Source organism: Thermoascus crustaceus (genome assembly GCF_041956765.1).
Source record: "Thermoascus crustaceus strain CBS 181.67 unplaced genomic scaffold VTN00scaffold_6, whole genome shotgun sequence".
Classification (NCBI taxonomy): Eukaryota; Fungi; Ascomycota; class Eurotiomycetes; order Eurotiales; family Thermoascaceae; genus Thermoascus; species Thermoascus crustaceus.
Window position 1 is genome coordinate 1,606,915 of NW_027192532.1, and position 20,315 is coordinate 1,627,229.

A 20,315-nucleotide genomic window follows, 5' to 3' on the forward strand; every position below is an offset into this window, starting at 1 on the left:
GAACAACCCAGCGAAACCTGCCAGAAGTCATAAACTCGAGAACCGCAACGAGTCGGAAGCCAGACACGCGTCGAGAGACATCTCAGGCGAGCCACAGGGCAAGTCTGCTTCCAATGACACGAGGGCTCGGGGCGCCAGGTCATCCCGCCGCGGGACAACACGCAACTCCTGCTGATGCTGGTCGCACTGAGGCGTCCCACGCCAAGAGCCTGCGGTATCGCAGGGCGGTCGGCTCTCCGCCCGAGTCCGGTGTGGCTTGTTCTGTCGAGATCTGGTCGGAAGTTCTACCTGGTAGCAGAGTACGGGGAAAGAAGAGAGTGTGTGACTACAACGCATAATACCTACAATAATAATAATAATTAAATGGATAGGTGATAGGAGTCAGAGTATCTGAAAGTCCGTCATGACACAGCGATGAGGGCCGCGGGATGAAAATTACGCCGACGCGGCGTCCGTTTCTGACGGCTCGCGTAAGTTACCCAGCCGCGCCACCCGTCTTGTCCTGTCCTCGTCTCGTCTCGTCTCGTCTGAGCCTCCCGTTTCCTTTTCCCTCTCGCTCACCTCTCCCTCCCTCGTCCTCCCCATCGCTCTCGAACCTCGCCAGCCGGCCGTCATCGTGTCTCGACCAGCGGTTATCGCGTCCTCGTCCTGCTCCTCCTGCTTTCTTCGATCCCGTCCTTTTTGCTCCTTCAAATATTGCCATGGGTCGCACGGTCGACCAGGAAGTCCACGCGGCGTTTGTCGAGTTCCGCGCCAAGGAAGACGATAAGGTGCGTGAATCTGTATTTCCCGTATCTGGGTAATATTTCAACCACCACCCCAACACCAGCGATACTGACATACAAACCTCTCCCCTATAGTGTCTCTCCGTCCAGTGTATCTACTGCCAGCAGATCCGGGCAAAGAACACCTCGCGCCAGAAGCAACACCTGCTCGAATGCCCCGGTCTCCGCGGCCACCCCAACGCTCCACAACCGCAGCAAGCTGCTCCTGGTCCCAATGGCATCGGCCCTGCCAACGGGTATTCTGCAACACCAAATGGCCCTGCGGCCACCGGGCCCGGAGCTGGCCCTGGGACGGCCGCAGGAACGCTCCCGGCTGCAAATGGACCCATGATGTCCAACGGGGTCAATCCCCATCCCAACGCCATCCAGACTCCCCTCCAGAACATGACCAACCGCCCTCCATTGCCTACTCCGGGAGCTCCGCCAGCGCCAGCAGGTTCCTCCGCCGCTCCGACGGCCCAGCAGCGGCCTCATGCCACCCCCAAGTCCACCAAGTCCAGGGCAAGCACTTCGAATCTTCCGGCTCCGCCACTCGACGATGTGCATGCTGCGTTCGTCGAGTTCCGTGCCAAGGAGGAGGATAAGGTGAGTTGGAAGTCCCGTTACGACGCGTCTCCGGAACGATAGAGCTCATGACTTACGCCCGGAAATAGTGTCTGTCGGTGCAATGCATCTACTGCCAGCAGGTCCGCGCGAAGAACACCAGCAGGCAACGCCAGCACCTGCTCGAGTGTCCCACTTACCTCAATGTCATGAAAGACTCGATCCCGGCCAACAACCTGCTCCACACATTCCCCGAGGGTGACATCGCCCGCTCCCTGCAGATTCCAGTTCCTACCTTGGAGCTTGACTTCCGCATGAGCATCAAGCTCAACCCCAAGGTCACTGCTGGTCAGAGCCTCTGGGGTCAGAGGGATTGGATCAGCTTTGTCGGTGGTCAGTGGGCTGGCCGATGGGGTAAGGGTATCGTCTTGGTATGTTTCGATATCTCTTCCTGGCTTTCAATTGATCACTGCTAACCGTCTTTCGCAGCCCGGAGGCCAAGACTCTCAGATCGTGGTCAAGGAACTGGCCACGAGCATCAAGGCGAACTATATGCTTCAGACTGCGGATGAGCCCCCAGCTTACATCGTCGTCAAAAGCAATGGCTGGTTGACGGGCGCCAAGGATGTTCTGGAGAAGCTTAATGATCCAAACATCGCCGATACCATCAACCCCAGCACCTACAAGTATCGCATCAACCTCTCCCTAGAGACGGGTGATGAGCGGTACGCGTTCGTCAATACCCTTATGTGGGTTGGCAGCTGCTGCCGTAGAGGTCAGGAAGGTGAGTTGAAATTTATTCGGATCAATACCGTGAAACAGCAGAAACTGACTTGATTGCAGTAATTTTCGACGCATTCCGCATCAACTAAAGCCACATGCACATGTCCCTGTTTTGAGCGTTATTGATTAAGCGAAGTGATGTATGTTCTGTGATGGGAAAAAGGTGTTATCGTACTGAATCAGTCCTTTGTAGCGGTGTCCTGCGGTGAAATTCGGTCTCATTACTACTTTTATTCTGTGTCTCCTGGTTTCCCGATAAACTCGCGTTATCCCTCCTCATCCTGCTCCACCGGCTTTTTCAGTTCTGTCCCTGTGATCTTTCCGGGTTTAGTACTATGATTTATCCTTTTCTTTTCTCATGTCCATCTCATACTACCATTGAGATCCTTGCGTGTCCATTCGAGCCTTCGAGCCTTGTTGGGTTCTTATATTGCTTCTTGAGAGCGTTTTTCCATTTTGCAGGCAATATCTTTTTCTTCGACTCCTCTCTATCATATTTTAAGATACGTCTTTTTTCTACACTTCCGCTTCCATGATGTACCATCTGCTCGAGGTTGAGTCATTTATTCTATTTTATTCCATGGACACCTAGTCCTCAGTCCAGTGCAGTTCAGAACAAGCGAGAAATGATATCCATGTTAGGCCTGGAATAAAGCGACAGCAACTATAATCTGTTTTATTATTTTTTTCGATCCAACACTATTACTGAGAGCTCTCTCTCCTTATCTATCCTTCGCGTGTTCTGTACGGGTCAAATTCTTCTGTAATCGATTCGGTTCGTCTATCCATCCATCCTGGAATTGGTTAAAGCATACTTAATATATAATATATATACATTGAAAATGACCTGTTACCTATATCTATATTATGTAGCTAGGTAATTATATCTAAATTTAGAGCGCCTATGTATGTACATTACCTGGTTAGGTAAGTACCTACTAGGTTAAACCTTGGAAACCGGGCCGCTTATACAGATTACCTATTTAGGTAAGTTGCCACCGGTACTACTAACCTACCGTGACATCGACGGTATGTTATGTAATTTCGCAGTAGGCAATTGAAAATACTACAAAATTGTATGTATGTACGTGCGTCCATATATAAGAAGCAGGTTCACCTCCAGTTCCCTGTTTCTATTCAACTTTGGACTTACTTCATGCCTTTGAAAGCAAGTAAAAACTATGCATGTAAGCTTTATTGTTATCTGTTCATGACGGTAGTTTGTATGCTTTTCATAACCCAATTTCATAAAACAAAGTTAGTAGCTCTTCTAGACACAAATGATACTCAAATTCGGCATCCTCTCGCCTTTTTGCCTCCCGCTCCAGCTCTTCCGAGGACTTCAAGACCCAGTGCTCTGTCCCAGATAAGATACGTTGGAATCGACCGTTCCAATTCAGGCAAGGCATGCGTCTGCCGCCCCCGCATAAAGGATTCGACAATGAGTGCGCGTCGTTGATCCCTGTCAGCGTAAGGGTCCAGCTCCGGGCGGTAGTCGGGGGGCGGAACAGGCTCCTCGGTGAAGGTCATGACGCCAGATCTGTTCTCGTACCCTTCGACCCTCTTCTTGTAGCGCTTTTCCTTGCGCCCGTCCCGTTCACCGACCAGCTTCCGTCCTTCGCTGTCTCCTATCTCCTGCATGAAGGCTTTGATCTCTTCGTATTTCATCTTCTCTTGTATTACTAAAGTAGGAAAAGGATCTGGCGGGAGGGTTTAGAAGGATTAGAATGCGATGGACGATCTGGTGTTAGAGAGGCTGACGAGATGAGGATTGTTGGAAAGACAGAAAATAAGGAAGTAAGGCGGCTGTGTAGGTAGAGAAAGTAATAGAAGAGGGAAGGAGGGCCTGAGAAAAAATTGAAAGACAGCTGCAACATTTCCAAAAGGTCCAGGGCAAAACGCGTGACATGCAGACTGCAGATAACCCTAAACAAAAGTATCGGGCAGCAACAGGCAGCAACAACTTGAAGGAATATGAATAACAAATGTTACTATAAGCTGTAGTAATATCTTCTCACATGTAAGTTCCAGGGAAATAGTGGAGAGAGAGAGAGAGTTGGTGATTGAAAAAAGATGTAGCAATCAACAAGATGTTTTGATTTGAACAGCAACATCAACACCACGGCGAATTCCGCTTCAGGGGGAGCTGGTAACGTGACCACCACCACCACAACAACACATCATCATCATCCTCCCCAAAAAAACAAATAGAATAAATAGACATATATGCTTGTCAAAGAAAAAAAATAGAGAGACAAAAAACAACAAAGAGCTCACACCCCCGTCCCCCCCAACCAGGTGGGGTCACGAAAACCCCCCCGTACCGGGGGATTTTACTAAATCCTGCAAGAGAGGCGCGGGGGGATAGATGGATGGATGGATCAGTCAGTCACCATGTGACTCGATTCGGACCAGGGTACTTTTATCTCTATCTGGTTTCCGCGCAAGAAGTATTGAGTCAATTATCCATAACATCTGATATCCAGTTTCAGGGCTTATGCGGAGATGACTACTTGCATGACAGAGAAAGAGAAAGAGCGAAAGACCGCAATTGATCTGTTTAACTGTTGGACTGACTACAGCATACGCTCAGCGTCATGTTACTGTACAAACTGGGAAGAATTCAATCTACGCCATTCTAATCGTAACCCAGAACCATCTTGCTGCCTTAACGAGCCGCGAGTGCTGCCTTGGTATATTTCAAGTCCAAGCCGTCGGGGGTTAAATCAGCTGTAATATACAGTCTACAGATAGAGTGATTGGTGTTATTCTTCCGATCTCTTCAACAAGATGATCTTTCAGGCTTACATGGGCTGATAAACGAGTATCCATCCCACAGACAGACATGTTTACGATCTCTTCAAACTCTTCAGATACTAACCAAGCTCGAAAATAAAGATTATTAATAGAAATACGATGGCAGACAGAGATAAAAAATATCAACCTCACGCTAAAATAATATGGCTCTGAGGTACATACATACATACAATAAATCATATGACAAATAAATATTATGTGTCGCAGTATCGGATGAATAGACATATGATACGCTGACTTGGTGTGAAGCACCCTGTCAGATCTTATCTCAGACTCAGCCCTATTCTGCAGGCAGCTATGCGCGTGACTCGTCAGTCAGTAAGAAGTAGCCACCCTCGACTGTTTAACATAACGCTGCTGGTGAATAAGAAGCTTGAAAATATAAACGTCGTCCCGAACTATTAGCAGGAAATAGAAATAAAACCTATACACAGTAAACCATTTTTTTCTCGTGCCATAAGCAGCCACATTGTTTCAATAGACCAGTCACGCTTCAGGTAGTCACGTTGTCGAGATTTTTTTTCCCACCTAGATAGGTATTTATTGATCACGCGAGTAGAGTCGCACGTGGACGCCGTTCCAATGCGCCATCGTCAGCGAGTGGTCCAGCACAGGCTGCGAGCCCAGATCCGGACCTGGGTCTGCGTTCTCGAGGGTGTCGAACCGCTGTAACAGTTTGACGATGACGTAGCTTGCTTCCGTGAGTGCGTATTGCTCTGTTGGCTTTGTTAGTAGCCTTTCTTTTTTCGGATGTAGTCTTGTATGTAGAAGAGGACGGCACTTACGTCCAAGGCAGATCCGTGGTCCTCCGTTGAAGGGGATGTACTCCCATCCTTTCGGGGTGAACTCGCGCCACCTTTCCGGACGGAACTTATCTGCATCGGCGCCCCAGATGTCCTGGCGTCGGTGTAGCGTCCAAACTGTGTACCCGACGCTCTGGCCCTTGCGGATATAAACCGGAGAGCGGCCATCTGGCCCACCGCCGACGGGGATTGTGGTATCTTTTACGGCGAAACGGGCGTTCGATGGCACTGGCGGAAGGAGTCGCAGGGCTAGATACGGACGCAGTTAACATTAAGCACTGAGGATGCTCCGTTACGCACAGAATCGGGAGAATGGAGTTTGCTTACTTTCATTGAGAACGTAGCGCAGGTATTGGAGGTCTTTGAGGGATCTGAAATTGATCTCTTCCTTCTCACCCTCTGCACCAAATCGATCGAGCACCTCCTTCCTCAGGGTGTCCCAGACCGCTGGATTGTGTGATAAAAAGTAGACGACTGAGCTCAGCAGACTCGAGGTGGTATCCCGCCCCGCGAGAAGGATGTTGAGCAACTGGTCCCGTAGCACCTTCCGGTCCCTGGTCTGCGCTGCGAGCGCCTGTAGGAAAATATATTGCCCCTGTTCATTAGGAGGGACTTTTGCATCACCATTGCTGTTGTCCGTATACTGGAGAGCCTTGTCAACGTAATAGTCTACAAAACGGTGGATGACCTTGTTTCCGTCTCTGAAACTCTTCGGGTTTAGTAGCCAGTAGAAAGACTGCGCTCTGGCACGCTTGGCAAGGACATGCATGCCATAATTCCACGCGTCTGTAAAACTCTGTTTCTCTGTCTCGCTGATGCCTTTCTTCTTTGCTGACAGAAGGGAGTCGACGGACTCCCCAAACAGAAACTCTGTGGAGGAGTCCAAGGTCAGCCGAAAGAAGAGTTCCTGGATGTCGAAAGCGCTGCAATCCTTTGGGAACACATCTATCAGGCGCTGGACGTGGACATCCAGTTGATCGAAGTCGGAGATCTGATATCATATTAGAGTTCATGTACAGTAGACAGGACTGGCACGACGAGCACAGGTTGAGGATGCACATACCTGGTCTCGAGTGAACTGCGGCCGGAGAAGCATCCTCGAGTGCCACCAGCCCGGGCCGTCGAGAGTGAAGATGCCATCACCCAGCAGCGGCCCAAACCTTTTGTTGCGGATTCCCAAGCCAAAATCGGTAAACTGGGTTGCCAGGATCGCCTTTATGTTCTCCGGCTCAACAGTGAAGACTATCGGATTGCCGAGGACCTCCAGCTCGATGGTGTTCCCATACTTTCTATGCAGTTCCCGGATGTGCTTGACAAAGCGCTTTTTCCGATGGGCTCTATCAAATTCCAGAAAGGCCTTGATACCAAAGAATCCGCTCGGGAAACGACGAGCAGGCCGGCAGGACCATGCCTTCGCCTGCCTGCCGTGTCTATACCGGTTGACAAGAAAACGAAATCCGGCAAGGAAGATGCCAGCGAGGACAAAGAAGAGAGACGCAGTTAAGGTCAACATGATGTTCGAGTGGTCAGGCTGCGGGGTCTTGCTGTCAAAACTATCAGGTATTCATAAGCGGGGATATTCTAAGCTGACGAAGTGGTTCATCATAAGATCCCTATTAAGAGCCATTCGGGCATCGAAGTGCAATAGTGAATACGACTTGTGCATGATGTTGAGATGTGCACATGCACGGCGGATGGCCGCGAAACGCCGACGGGCCTCGGGTGCTCCGTCCGCGTCGCTTGTGCTTCTCCATGGGCATCCTTGTCTGTCAGAACAGCCCTATCGATCGCTGATTCTGCATCCGGGATACCGCTGTTTGCGCTGTATATTTCGTTATGAGCTTATCGCAAAAAGGGTCCAAGGTTAAGTCATCGTCTTGGGATTCTTACCGAAACCGGAGCTTCCATTGTTCTTTAAGGTTCCGTCCAACCCCAAATCTAAAAAAGTACTTTAACTATCGCCTTTACTAACCATATAAAAGCAGGATCTCCAGGCATACTCTGCAATACACAGAGAGCAGCTCAGATATGATCTACCGTTACGAAAAAAGTCCTCAGCCATCGCTTAGCGCTCCGCACGAACTCACAAAGCCCCAACAATTCTCGCAATTCCACTCCCAAGCTTCCTGCGCGAAAGGCGGCGAGCTTGTCGCACTCGCATCCCGAAGAAAAATACAATCGAATCCCTTACTAAAGGCGTCCATCAGTGTCCCCCCAACGCACTGGTCCGTGTTGACGCCCGCAAAGAGCAACGTCGTGATGCGCTCTTTGCGCAGGAAGCTCTCCAGCTCCGTCCCGGGACCCCAGAGTCCCGACATGCGGTTCTTGTGGATCCAGACATCTGGCGTCGAGGATCGCTGGAGACCTTCACGGTAGACAGCATCAAGAGGCGCATAGAGCGCCGTGTTCCATGCATCGCGCATCAGGACGCGACCGCCCTCGACAACAGTACCGTCGCCTAGGTCGATCGGACCAAGATCCGCACCAATGCCTTTGTAGATCCTTCGGTTTTTCTTCTTCTTTGTTGTTGCCGTCGTCTTCTGTCCGCCATCAGCGTCCCCATTGTTGGTGGCGATGGTCTCGTAGACTCCAAAGGCCCGCACCACGCCCGGCGGCATGGTCTCCGCCTCTTCCTTCGTCAGGCCCCAGTTCACCCAGACGACGCGAATCCCCTTCTCCCGTGCGGCCGGGATGCCCGTCTCCAGGAGCTTCTGGGCGGCGTCCAGACCGGCGCTGCGCTCCGGACGGCCCAATGCCGGCGAGAGGAAAAAGTTCTGCATGTCGATGATGATGAGAGCGGTGCGATTGGGTGCAAGACGGACGGGATTCGTCGTTGTCTTCAACGTGACAAAGGAAGAGAGCGAGGCATCGCGGGTGAGATCGATGAGGCCGGTACTTTGGTCGTAGCGCCAGTGGTTGGCGGGGTCTCTTCCGATTTGCTGTGGCTGGTCTGCTTCCTCGGGGACGGTGATAGCCATGGTGGCAGCAATAGCAGTGAAAGTAATAGTAGGACACGAATGAATGCCTGTAGATACGAAAGCACTGCTACGTTGAGTGTCGTGCAGTTTTAGGGATGTATATGTACAGCGCCTATCTTATCACCCCTCATACACGGAGTACATCTGCATGCCGGAAGCCCCAGGTGATCGACGCCCGATGCAGGTTGCCGATAAGAACGTGCTGCGTACATAATCCCATCCCCACTAACGTAGTTAACAGTTATAGATAAGAGATACCTGATATCTCCCACCTTCCGCCTGCCACATAAGGAAGTTGGATCATCAAGTTAGGTAGGTTAGGTAGATATCTGCCATAACCTATTGCAGTGTGCATCAGGTGTCACTCATACGGGAAGTTTAGACAAAGGGGAAAAGAAAAGAGAAAAGACGCGCACTCACACTTCCCTATAGGTAAGGATCATTCAGTGCCAACTCAGGAATTTCCTAACATTATAACGATTTAACGCAACGGTCATTTCTCATTCTAGCTGATGACAAAGGGCCATTATTTGCACGGCAATGATTACAGCCAATGATGATGAAGGGTGCTCACTGTGTATCCACTTTCTCAGATAAGCTAGGTACTAGGTAGGGGAGCAGCACATTTTAAAGATGAAATAAAGTCCAGAAGCTCTATCAAACGTAGGCCAGCCTTATTCTAATAGGGACAGTACGCTTACTAGGTAGCTACTGCATGTATGTACTGCATAAAAGTAAGCACTCGAAATGTACAGCATGGTACAGGTTGCAGCTTAGAGTAAGGTTGTCATCTCTGCTGTATGGCTATAGAGGGGTATAAGATTCATAGCAGAATTTTTTTTTGTGGGTTTTCTGTCATGCGGAATAAATTATATGGCTAGGTGTGGAGAAAAAGTTAGGCTTTGTGATGTATATAATCTGCAGGAAAATACTATGCAAACTAGTAGATCAGTGGGTAAATGACATTGATAGATATGTAGCGCACCGAGAATAAATTATTTCTGCCCATGGCATGTACTGTACATGTACACTTCTTCTAGACCTGGCTGAGGGGACAGTTGAGGGGGAAACCACGTATTGCTGTTGCCGGTGAATGAGTACATTATTGACATGTCAATCTATTTTTATTCACTGTTGTGATGCCTATATCTTGGTGTTAATCAACCGGAGCTGTTTGTGTAAGTATTTATGTGTTTCTGGAATTTATTTTTTCTTCTAATCCAGAGCACACATCGCTTGAATATTCTTCCAATATGTAGGATGTAATTGGCTTTTCCTGCGATAATGATTTTCCTTCCAATCGGCCATTTGTCAGCAAAATTATTATCCCTCCTATCAGAAACGACGAATCTTAACAGAGACACCCATCCCCCAACTAACTTGTGTCTGTTAAACCCACTCATCAATGTTAGCACTGCCGACCTTCTGCAAGGAAGATACATCGCCCAGCCCCAGCCCCATCAACCCCACAGGAACTTCTCCGCTTCATCATCTCCCCCGGCTGGGGGTGTCACGGCGATTGGATGCTCCAGACAGGGAGTTTCTCCACGAAAAATTTACCCCAGCTCAACGACTCGGAGTAGGTTGTTGCCCAGCACGTTGTATCGTTTGTTTTGTACCTGGTAGATTGTTCCTGGCGCTGGATATGTCGGCACGGGGTCGATGAGGTCGAATTCCTGATATATAATCGAAGGATTACGGAAATTAAGATAGAAGAGGGAGTAGTTGTTTCTTGACCCAAATACAGAAATCCAGTTAGAAGTCAATTACGCAGTGCGGTGCACTCCCCGCCATGAAGTTCTCACGTATCCTAATCCAGGCACTCGGCCTCCTCTCGCTGAGTGCATCGAGCGAAGGAATTTCCATATCTAGAAATGATTTATGCTGGCCTCATCTGCCCTTCAGGCCTCTTCCGCCGTCATTTCTCAGGACGAAGGTCTGCCACGTCCCCAGCCGCGGCGACGGGTCGGATGACTCGGCGGCTATCCTGCGCGCCCTGCACAGATGCAATCACGGAGGCAAGGTCATCTTCGACCCGGACAAACATTACACGATTGGGACAGCGCTCGATCTGACTTTCCTGAAGCACATTGATCTTGGTAAGCACGTATCTTATCGCATTTACATACATGAGCAGGAGCTGATAGTATTTAACCAGAGATCCTCGGAACAATCCAATTCACCAACGACACGGACTATTGGCAAGCCAACTCGTTCAAGCAGGTATTCCAGAACGCAACAACCTTCTTCCAGCTTGGCGGCGAGGACGTCAACGTCTATGGCGGCGGGACCCTGGATGGAAATGGCCAGGTCTGGTACGATCTGTACGCCAAGGACAAGCTTATCCTGCGACCCATCTTGATGGGCATCATCGGGCTCCATGGGGGCACGATCGGGCCGCTGAAACTGAGATATTCGCCCCAGTGGTATCATTTGGTTGCGAACTCGTCGGATGTGCTGTTTGATGGGATCGACATTTCGGGATATAGCTCGAGCAGTAATGAGGCGAAGAATACGGATGGATGGTGAGTTCTTCAGATATATGCCTGTTTGTCTACGAAGGGAATTTTATAATGATTGATTTCTTGATTTAGGGACACCTACCGCTCCGATAACATCGTCATCCAGGACTCCGTGATCAACAACGGCGATGGTATGTCTACTTAGTTTCGTCCTGTTAACATTATGCTTAACTGGCAATCCTATTAATACTATTCCAGACTGCGTCGCGTTCAAACCCAACAGCAGCAACATCCTCGTCCAAAACCTGCACTGCAACGGTTCGCACGGCATCTCCGTCGGCTCTCTCGGACAGTACAAAGGCGAGACCGACATCGTCGAGAACGTCTTTGTGTATAATGTCTCCATGTTCAATGCGTCTGTGAGTATCAACCCAGACATCTCTGTATATCTTCTACGTGTTTGGCTGTATATTTATATTCTGACTGTATAAAAAGGACGGCGCCCGCATCAAAGTCTGGTCCGGCGTGGCGTCTGCCATGTCGGAGGACCTTCAAGGGGGCGGCGGCTCTGGCAGCGTGAGGAACATCACGTACGACACGATGCGCATCGACAACGTCGACTGGGCCATCGAGCTCACGCAGTGCTATGGGCAAGATAATGCCACTCTGTGTAATATGTATCCAGTGCGTAGATTGTTACTCTTCCCTTCCCCTCCCCAGTGCCCAATATATGTGCTGAGTATAAACCATATCTACTGTACGAGGCACACCGCTAAGAAAGCATTACAGAGCAACCTCACCATCACAGACATTCACTTCCGCAACTTTGCGGGCATGACGTCGAGTTCTCACGACCCCTACGTCGGGACGCTCGTCTGCTCGAGTCCTAACGTACGTGCATCCTCTTCCTAGCTACTAAGCTCTCTCCGACCCCCTCCTGCACACATACTGGGCATGTTATCCAGTGCTATTAGTATTAAATATCAATCGATCGCAGGTCTGCTCAGACATCCACACGTCAAACATCAACGTCGTCAGCCCCTCCGGCACCGACGACTTTATCTGCTCTAATGTATGTCTATGTCCACGTCCACGGCCACGTCCATCTGCAACACGCGATTATCCATCTGCTCCCCATATCTCTGTCTAAAATATTATATGAATTGAAACTAACGTATGATATGGTATATAAATACAGGTCGAGGAGTCACTTCTGGATGTGAACTGCACGTCGAGCTCGAGTTCGGATTCTTGAATTTTATTTTATTTGAAGGATTATCCTATCTTCTTGGTATGGTATGGGAGGAGACTTTACATATGGGAGCAGCCATTATACAGTACATGATGGTAAATTTTATCTATTGGTTTACCCCAAGAAAATTGATATATTGATGATTGTGCGTTCCATGAGACGGAATAGATATGATGCTCTATGCTTCTCTTTGCGCCTTTAAGAAAATCAATCATCTACGTATGTAAATAGCGTAGAGATTGTCAACCACAACGAGCTCTCGTTATCTTTACTTCCAAAGCACATACTACAATCTGTTCGCGATATTGTGCCGGTACACCCAGCTTCTAGCCCGTTTGCCGTACATATACCTAAAGGAGAAACAGGATCGATCAGCAAAACAATTCTAAATTATCATCTCTCAGAACCGAAAGGCTTAGTCAGTGTTTAATGAGACTGGACTTACATTGGCACAGTCAACAGCGTCACTCCCACCGTGATCCCGCCTATCGTGAAGAACACTTTCCGCACGCCTTGGCTATCAATCCACCCATTCAAGTAAAACGTCAACCCACACGCGAAGAGGTTCTTGATGAAGTTCATCGTGGCGAAGGCCTCACCGGCCTTCTCGCGGTGGCAGTCCACGATGTACGTCACCACGCCGGTAGTGCCGAGCTGGACGCCCAGGTTGATCAGGCCCAGGCCGATGATGACGGGGACGGGCCAGGGGTTCTGCGCGTGGGAGGATTGGCCCCAGGCGAAGAAACCGGTCGCGGTGAAGAGGAGGTAGGTGGTCATGATGGGGAGGCGGAATTCGGGTTCTATGTGTGATATCCCATCTGCTTGTTAGCTTTTTTTTCTTTTAATACGCTTGTATGTTCTTTATTATGCAGTTAAATGGATGGTCTTACCGAAAATACCCTTGTTCATTTTGGACATTCTCGTCACGAGGCCATCAATCAGAGGACCCGCCACAAGGGTACCGATGACCGATGCAACAAACGAGGACATGTTTGTCGCCCCGACAGCTCCGACGGAGAAGTTGTATGGAGGTGCAGAGAAGATCTGAGACAGCGTGATGGAGATCCCGACCAACCACGAGATGCACGTGGTGAACAAAAGAACCGCCCACAGAACAGCAGGAGAGGCCAAAAGGTAGAATGGGCGTATTAGAGTGTTCCAGAACGAGACGTCGTTGACGTAGCCACTGTACGGAAGAAGTTTCCTGGCCCAGGACATGAGTTTGTCTTTTGTATCGGGGTTCACATTCGATGAAGGAGTCGTTGATAAAGGAGTCTTGCCCTGCTTTTCAGGGAATTCGACATGCTCGGTATTATCTTTTCCTTCGATGATGATCTACGGATAGTCAGAATACCGAATAGTTACAAGAACTACAACTCAAAACGACTTACAGACTGGTTCCCTGTATCAATATTTAGAGTACCATGCCTGGCATACGCCGATTCAGGCATCCAGAAGAAGACCATGATCAATGCCAGGGCAAAGGCGCCTCCCATTGAGTGTAGAGCGATTCTGTGGGAGCCATACTCGATTATTGCACCGGCTGTTGTTTAGACAACCAGTAAGTACTCTCATGCAGCGCTATCAATAGACCTGGAAATTGATCCTAGGAGGTAGTAGACACAGACCCACCGATTGGAGTAGCCAGATTGATTCCACCCAGTACACCCAGGTTAAAAATAGCAGTGCGGAAGCCACGCTCATGAACGAACCTGGATCAATAATCAGCTTTTTTGGCATGGTTGTTGAGAAACTCGCTCTTTATAAAGCAATCACCAGACATCAGCAATGGAAGCGGGAATCAGAGCCTCCATGGGAGCCATGCAGAGACCCTGGAGTACACGAGCAGCCACGAGCGAAGGATAACTGCGCGCCTCCGCAGACCAGAAGGAGGTGACCATCAATCCGACCGTGGTCGCCAGGTATATGGGACGTTTTCCGTATTTGACGGCAAGAGAATTGAAAAGCAGACTGCCAACGGCGATACTGGCAATCATACCGCCCTGGACGCCGGCAACAAAGGTATCAAGCGACACATCGAATTCTTTCGCGAGAGGGACAAATGCAGCTCCCAAGAGAGGGCCGATTGCTGTATCAGAGGTTGTCCGTTTCAGGGATATTCTGTTACAAGAACATTTGCAATCAACACCTACCACCAACACAACCGCATCCCCAGGCGTATGCGACGGTGAAAAGTTCTTTCTTCCTCCGAGGCCAGTTGTAGGGGTCATCTGGCGAGTCGGATGGCTGCGGGACGAGCACGACCCGGCCTGTGGGATCATGTTTCAAGATGCTGACATTGACGCCTGATATATTTACATCCTCACGGCCAACCTTGTTCAAGGGAGCGGTGCCGGGGACATGCTCCAGGTTGGTGTCCTCGAGAATTCCCAAAGGCATGGTTTAAACCTTAGAATGTAGGACAGGAACGAGAGGACTGGAAAGAAGTGAAAGAAGGCCCCGAAAAGAGTACCTAAGCAACTGAAGGACGGTATGGGGTACTTCGTCGGTGATGCAACTGGTACTCGAGCTTTATAGTCCGAATCAAGAGTCGTCAACATCTAATTCAAAATCTCTAAGCCCCTCGATTAGAGGAATTTAGATTCAGCCTGCCATGCGTGACATGCAGGTAGGGTCTGACAAAAGCTTCGCCCTATCTGTAACACGAATGACTTCCTATTCCATTCCTCCCCGGCTAAGGGCCCCAGGTCCCATCTGCCTGGACTCCCCCATGTGCTAACAGATGGCGGGTCTCCCCGGTTTCTGCCATCTGGGCCCAGAATGGAGAATTGTGGGGAGTGGTAGGCCTAGCCATGAATCCGCGAATATGGCATCAGCGGGTGGTGAGACAATGCTGAATCTGGAGAAGATCTGTCAGTACTTCTCCTCACCCTGAGTTGCCATCGCTCTTAGCGAGGAACACGGACGCACCGGTGATCGGCACAGGTGACCTGGAAAGCGCGGGGTTTTTCCTGGGATAAATGAGAATGAGGTCGGAGTATGTCCGTGTGGAGAAGTCGTCAAATAATATTAGCGGGAAAATGGCAAGATGGAAGGTGTCAAAACTCAAGGCATGTGCTACCTAGGTAAGCTTCTGGAACCTGGGTCTGCTCCAATTTCTGTTTCTGGATGGTGCGTTGGGTAGATTGCGGCAAAACCCCTGTTAGAACAAAGCCACGGAGGCCGGTTGTAAAGAGACTTGCTTTCCCGAGAGACCCTTTTTACGGCGTACTCTTCCTCGAATATCCTGACAGAGACCCATCTGGGGATCAAATTCTAGCCTTGGAAGTCGCTCCGACTAGTCAGATTCTGAAGCTGATCTTACGTACTATATTCCCTGCATCTTTCCTTCCCCCGGCGGAGACTTACAGACATAACAGGCGCAGTAGATCAACCAAGTGCCAATCCATATCAGTACCGAGTACATACAATTCCTAGAGTAAGGAGCATTTTTGTCGGGTACCGAACCGTACTGACAAAATCTAAAAAGTCTAGAACACTATATTGGTGATTCTCTTTGCACTTCATGGACGCACCACGCTTATAGATATTCCATATTGTACCTCACGAGGAAGATCACCTCTGACGCCGTCCGTATATCAAACCAGAAGCGGTAATTCAGTCGGAACCTGCCGCATTCACCAATCACGTAGAAACCCCGAGTACCATAAAAGCACAGATAATACGAGAAAATATTCTAGAGAATATATGTAAGCTTAAACAGTCATGCTAGATAGGTACTGTACCTCCCGACGCAGATCCCTGTATACACCATGCTGACCTACAACCCCGTAAGAACGTCAGAGAGCCCCCTTCTTGGAATTTCCGCCTCCTTCTTCACTTAATCCTCAATTAAACAGTTCAGAAACATTCAAAGCAATTGTCGCGGTTCTACTTATTTCCGTTACTGAGTACTTGGTCGACTTTCTTCCCCCATCCATAGGCCTGGACACGAGTTAGCATACACAAGGCACATACAGCAATGTATGTACATGAGTTGTCAAGAGTCAGATAAAGGGAGAAGATCTCCAAAAGTAAAATAAGTGAATAGAAAGAGTCCACTCACCATCCCAATCACCCCCTGACTCCTCCTCAAATCCTCCACCCACTCCTCCCCACCAAGCCACTCCCCCTCCAACCTCTCAATGCCCTCTTCAACATCAAGCGCCCTGCCACCAGCCATATACACCGCTTTTCCATGCTCCTTCTGATCAGTAGCAACTTGCACAATTACCCTCGCCACCTCCTCCGCCGTATTCATGTGGATGTTGTTCCGCTCGCACTCCGCCTTCAACCCGTTCAGCATCCGCGTGTCCGTGAGCGTGGGACAGATGGTGTTGATGCGGACGCCGAAGACGGAACGGCTGTGTGGGCGGAGAGAGCGCATCAGACCCAGCACGCCGTGCTTGCTGGCGGAGTAGGCGAAGAGGCCGGGAAAACCTTTGAAGCCGGCGGAGGAGGAGACTAGGGTTATGGATTTTGATAACGAGGAGGAGGACGGTGAATTACCGTTGGGTACTGGTGAGGATAGGATGGGATTGTCAAGATGGTGATTTTTAGTAGTGGTAGTACTAGTATGCTTGAGGTAGGCGAGAGCAAGGCGGACGAAGTACAGGGTGCCGGTCAGGTTGATGTCGACCACGTTGGCTACGGGTGTGGGGATCTAGACACATAGTACATATGAAATTCAGCATTTATGGTTCTATCCATGTTAGTACCATATACGTTTGGTAAAGAATAGACATACCTCCCTCACACTCTTCAAATCCAATGCATCCGGCCCAAACCACCCAAATCTGTCTCCGACTCCAGCGCAGTAAATCGCCATATCGACGCGGCCGTGCTTCTCGAGTGCGGCATCAAACAGCGCAAGTTGCGACTCGTAATCGCGCACGTCTACCTTGAGAAATTGCACGCTGCCGTGTCCGTGGCCGCTGGCATGACCACTGCAATAGCCATTTGTCTGTTCTAGAGGACGAAGACTCGACTTGAGCGTCTCATCAAGCAGGGTGCCTTTCTCGACGTCCAGGTCGCCATGGAAGACGTGTGCACCGGCGTGGAAGAGCTGGGTGACGGTTGCGGCACCAATGCCTTGGGCACCACCTGTATATTATAAACATGGTTCTTCCTCTATAGCCAAAAAACAACGAGGTTAAGAAATGGATATATATGACCAAAGAAAAAAAAAACATGCCTGTAATAACAACGGCCTTGTCCTCGACAGACGCTAGAATTGTATTATCAATAACAATCTCCGCCATGACTCCGAACACTCCTTGTCAGGTTTGAAGTGTTTCTAACTGTCTCTGGTCAGCTGGATCTCTGAACATCTTTCCCCATCTCAACAAGGTACAACTATCAACGGTGCAGTATAGTATAGTATAGGATAGGATAGGCAAGTAGTATCAGCAGACATACTTAGATTCTTGGCACTATATCTTAATGCACTGTAACAGAGTATTTTGCGTGGGATTAGGTAGCTTGAAGCGTTAATGCGGGACGGTAGAAGGGGTTCGCTCGGACCAGGTTAGGCGGAGAGGAGAGGAGGGGCTATTTCAACATGGTGTACGATTAGAATCTTGGAGGGAGGCTCTTCTCTTCTTTTCTCTTCATCAGCTATGGACTTGGTCTCGTTTCAGGAATTGAGAATGTTTACTTCTTGAGAATGATCCTTGCGTCTACTGTGAAACAATAGGTCAAGTCTGTTCAACCCACCCTCCTTGAACTCTGCCCTGAAGCCCCGAGCCTCCACAGTCAGATTTCCTACGAAGAGGCTTGATATAGTACACTATTCTTCCTTCGATCTCATGGAACCCTCCCCCTGCCGTCTTGACTTTCAGTCTTACCATCCTCCCCTAGGTCGTACAACGACAAGGAGATATCCATGAGAAAACAGATAAAGTTCAGAATTCTCGTATCTCGTGCATTCTACAGCTCGTATGTTTGGAATAAGTACTTAAGTATTGGATACAGGTCCAGTGTGTTAGCTGATACGCGAGCTGACCGTTCGGACTAACCCCGTCTTCTCGAATCTGGACTCCGTTCCCCGTCGGGGCCTTCCCCCCAGCTGCACGGCCTTAGACAATACAGTAAGGTTGTAATTGTGGAGGTGGAGGACTATGGCGGGTCTAGACGTTCTCCCGTGTGGAGTATCTCCGTGGTGAGGTGATTTGTGGTGGGGTCTGAGGGAAGATAGGTGGGTGATAATACCTACCTACCTAGCCAGATTGTATCTTTGACCGAGAGTAGTGCGACGTTGAGAAATACTTCAATTTCGAATATATCAATATCGGCTACTATTTTCAATCTTGATTTATAGAAGTTGATTGTTTTTTTTCCTTTTGGACATATACATAAGTACTTGTACATACAGTACATACAGTAGCAATTCTGCAAACGAACCCCTCCCTCCTAGTTGGTTGATATCCCAACAACAATCATGAGCACCAGCAAGAGAACCATCATCGTCACCGGTTAGTTGTTTATCCATTCAACCAGTCCCAAACACCATGCACCTTTAGACGAGAAAAAACAGAAAAATATAACACTATTGAACATGTACATACAGGCGGTGCATCCGGCATCGGCCTCGGCATCACCCGCTCCCTTGCCTCCCAATCCCAACCCAACAACACACACATACACATCTCCATCTTCGACATCAACCGCACCGCCGGCCTTGAGGTCCTCTCAGCGCTGAACAAAGAATTCTCCACCACCGCCAACATAGACACCGGCAGCAGCAGCGTCAGCTTCAGCTTCAAGCACTGCGACGTCTCCTCGTGGGAGAGCCAGGCGGCAGCGTTCGAGCAGGTCTATGCCGAGCAAGGGAGGATCGATGTCGTGTTTGCGAATGCGGGGATCACGGAGAAGGGGACGTTGCTTGTTAGTGAAGAGGAGAGGGAGGAGGGGGAGGGGAAGGGAAAGCCGGTGAAACCGGATCTGAGGACGTTGGATGTGAATTTGGTTGGTGTGATATACTGTATGGATCGCTGTTCATTTGTTCCTCACCTTGGAATGAGTCTACATATTATGATTCTGATGCTGATGTTGATGCTTGATAGCGGTGAAACTCGCCATCTACTACATTTCGAAGAACGAACCCTCAACCACGTCGAGTACTGCTAGTAAAGGCAGCATCCTCTGCACCGCGTCTAACGCGGGCCTGTACCCGTTCCCGATCGCGCCTATCTACTCGACTGCGAAGCATGCCATCATCGGGCTAGTCCGGTCCCTGGCGCGGTCACTCAAGAAGGAAAACATACAGATCAATGCGCTGGCACCGGCCGTGATTGGTACGTTGGGCACCTTTCATCTATATATATTGTTTTATTTGATGATTATACATATGTATAGCTAATTTTGTAATTAGAAACCAACATCTCCTCCGACCTGGCACTGTTCAAATCGATGGTGATCACGCCCATGTCGACGGCCACGAGAGCGGTCGCGCAGCTGCTCGCTGACCCGGGGCTGACAGGGAAAGTGGCGGAACTGCACGGTGAGAACGTAACGTTTGCGGAGCCGCCGCCGTACGTAGACGAGAATTCGGGGCGGAATATTGAGATGTTTTGGACCTTGGGGTATGCGTGATAGTCCAAGCCTGTGGAAGTTGACGCTGCTGTGGGAAGCAGAAGGCAAATGATTCTGTCCAGTTGCCCATCCTGTCCATGTATATACATACAAAGGGTAGGTGACATGACATATATATCCATCAACGCCATGAAAACATAAATTATATGCCCATTGACTTTTTCACCACCCAACTCGTCCAGTCAGACATCCTTGAGATAACTGAGGTAGATGGTTACCCAATCCAAAGCCAGAAAGTTGCGATCTCTATCCCAATACCAGAAGTAACACGTTCGATATCGTAATCCAATCCATCCGTC

General features: G+C 49.4%; 7 protein-coding genes across 7 annotated transcripts; 3 read left to right on the forward strand and 4 right to left on the reverse strand.

The window, feature by feature from the left end:
• Positions 1 to 701: 701 nt before the first annotated feature.
• Positions 702 to 2,200, forward strand: VTN00DRAFT_8874 (uncharacterized protein; the record flags this gene model as incomplete). Its single annotated transcript, XM_069435771.1, has 5 exons — positions 702 to 770; positions 861 to 1,370; positions 1,439 to 1,759; positions 1,818 to 2,112; positions 2,172 to 2,200. The coding sequence occupies 5 exons, from the start codon at positions 702 to 704 to the stop codon at positions 2,198 to 2,200; spliced, it is 1,224 nt and encodes a 407-aa protein (XP_069285684.1).
• Positions 2,201 to 3,398: 1,198 nt separating this feature from the next.
• On the reverse strand, positions 3,399 to 3,779 carry VTN00DRAFT_8875 (uncharacterized protein; the record flags this gene model as incomplete). Its single annotated transcript, XM_069435772.1, has 1 exon — positions 3,399 to 3,779. One exon carries the CDS (start codon positions 3,777 to 3,779, stop codon positions 3,399 to 3,401), a length of 381 nt encoding a protein of 126 aa, XP_069285685.1.
• Positions 3,780 to 5,468: 1,689 nt separating this feature from the next.
• Positions 5,469 to 8,709, reverse strand: VTN00DRAFT_8876 (uncharacterized protein; the record flags this gene model as incomplete). The annotated part of the gene is made up of 5 exons (XM_069435773.1): positions 5,469 to 5,644; positions 5,714 to 5,980; positions 6,059 to 6,722; positions 6,795 to 7,284; positions 7,955 to 8,709. The coding sequence occupies 5 exons, from the start codon at positions 8,707 to 8,709 to the stop codon at positions 5,469 to 5,471; spliced, it is 2,352 nt and encodes a 783-aa protein (XP_069285686.1).
• Positions 8,710 to 10,501: 1,792 nt separating this feature from the next.
• Positions 10,502 to 12,426, forward strand: VTN00DRAFT_8877 (uncharacterized protein; the record flags this gene model as incomplete). Its single annotated transcript, XM_069435774.1, has 8 exons — positions 10,502 to 10,808; positions 10,868 to 11,234; positions 11,304 to 11,362; positions 11,430 to 11,590; positions 11,667 to 11,855; positions 11,961 to 12,062; positions 12,169 to 12,243; positions 12,370 to 12,426. The coding sequence occupies 8 exons, from the start codon at positions 10,502 to 10,504 to the stop codon at positions 12,424 to 12,426; spliced, it is 1,317 nt and encodes a 438-aa protein (XP_069285687.1).
• Positions 12,427 to 12,709: 283 nt separating this feature from the next.
• VTN00DRAFT_8878 (uncharacterized protein) lies at positions 12,710 to 14,823 on the reverse strand (the record flags this gene model as incomplete). The annotated part of the gene is made up of 7 exons (XM_069435775.1): positions 12,710 to 12,773; positions 12,869 to 13,223; positions 13,314 to 13,758; positions 13,815 to 13,966; positions 14,056 to 14,135; positions 14,200 to 14,512; positions 14,577 to 14,823. The coding sequence occupies 7 exons, from the start codon at positions 14,821 to 14,823 to the stop codon at positions 12,710 to 12,712; spliced, it is 1,656 nt and encodes a 551-aa protein (XP_069285688.1).
• Positions 14,824 to 16,314: 1,491 nt separating this feature from the next.
• VTN00DRAFT_8879 (uncharacterized protein) lies at positions 16,315 to 17,684 on the reverse strand (the record flags this gene model as incomplete). Its single annotated transcript, XM_069435776.1, has 4 exons — positions 16,315 to 16,368; positions 16,490 to 17,086; positions 17,171 to 17,526; positions 17,618 to 17,684. 4 exons carry the CDS (start codon positions 17,682 to 17,684, stop codon positions 16,315 to 16,317), a joined length of 1,074 nt encoding a protein of 357 aa, XP_069285689.1.
• Positions 17,685 to 18,862: 1,178 nt separating this feature from the next.
• VTN00DRAFT_8880 (uncharacterized protein) lies at positions 18,863 to 20,016 on the forward strand (the record flags this gene model as incomplete). Its single annotated transcript, XM_069435778.1, has 4 exons — positions 18,863 to 18,896; positions 18,992 to 19,405; positions 19,488 to 19,718; positions 19,796 to 20,016. 4 exons carry the CDS (start codon positions 18,863 to 18,865, stop codon positions 20,014 to 20,016), a joined length of 900 nt encoding a protein of 299 aa, XP_069285690.1.
• Positions 20,017 to 20,315: the final 299 nt, after the last annotated feature.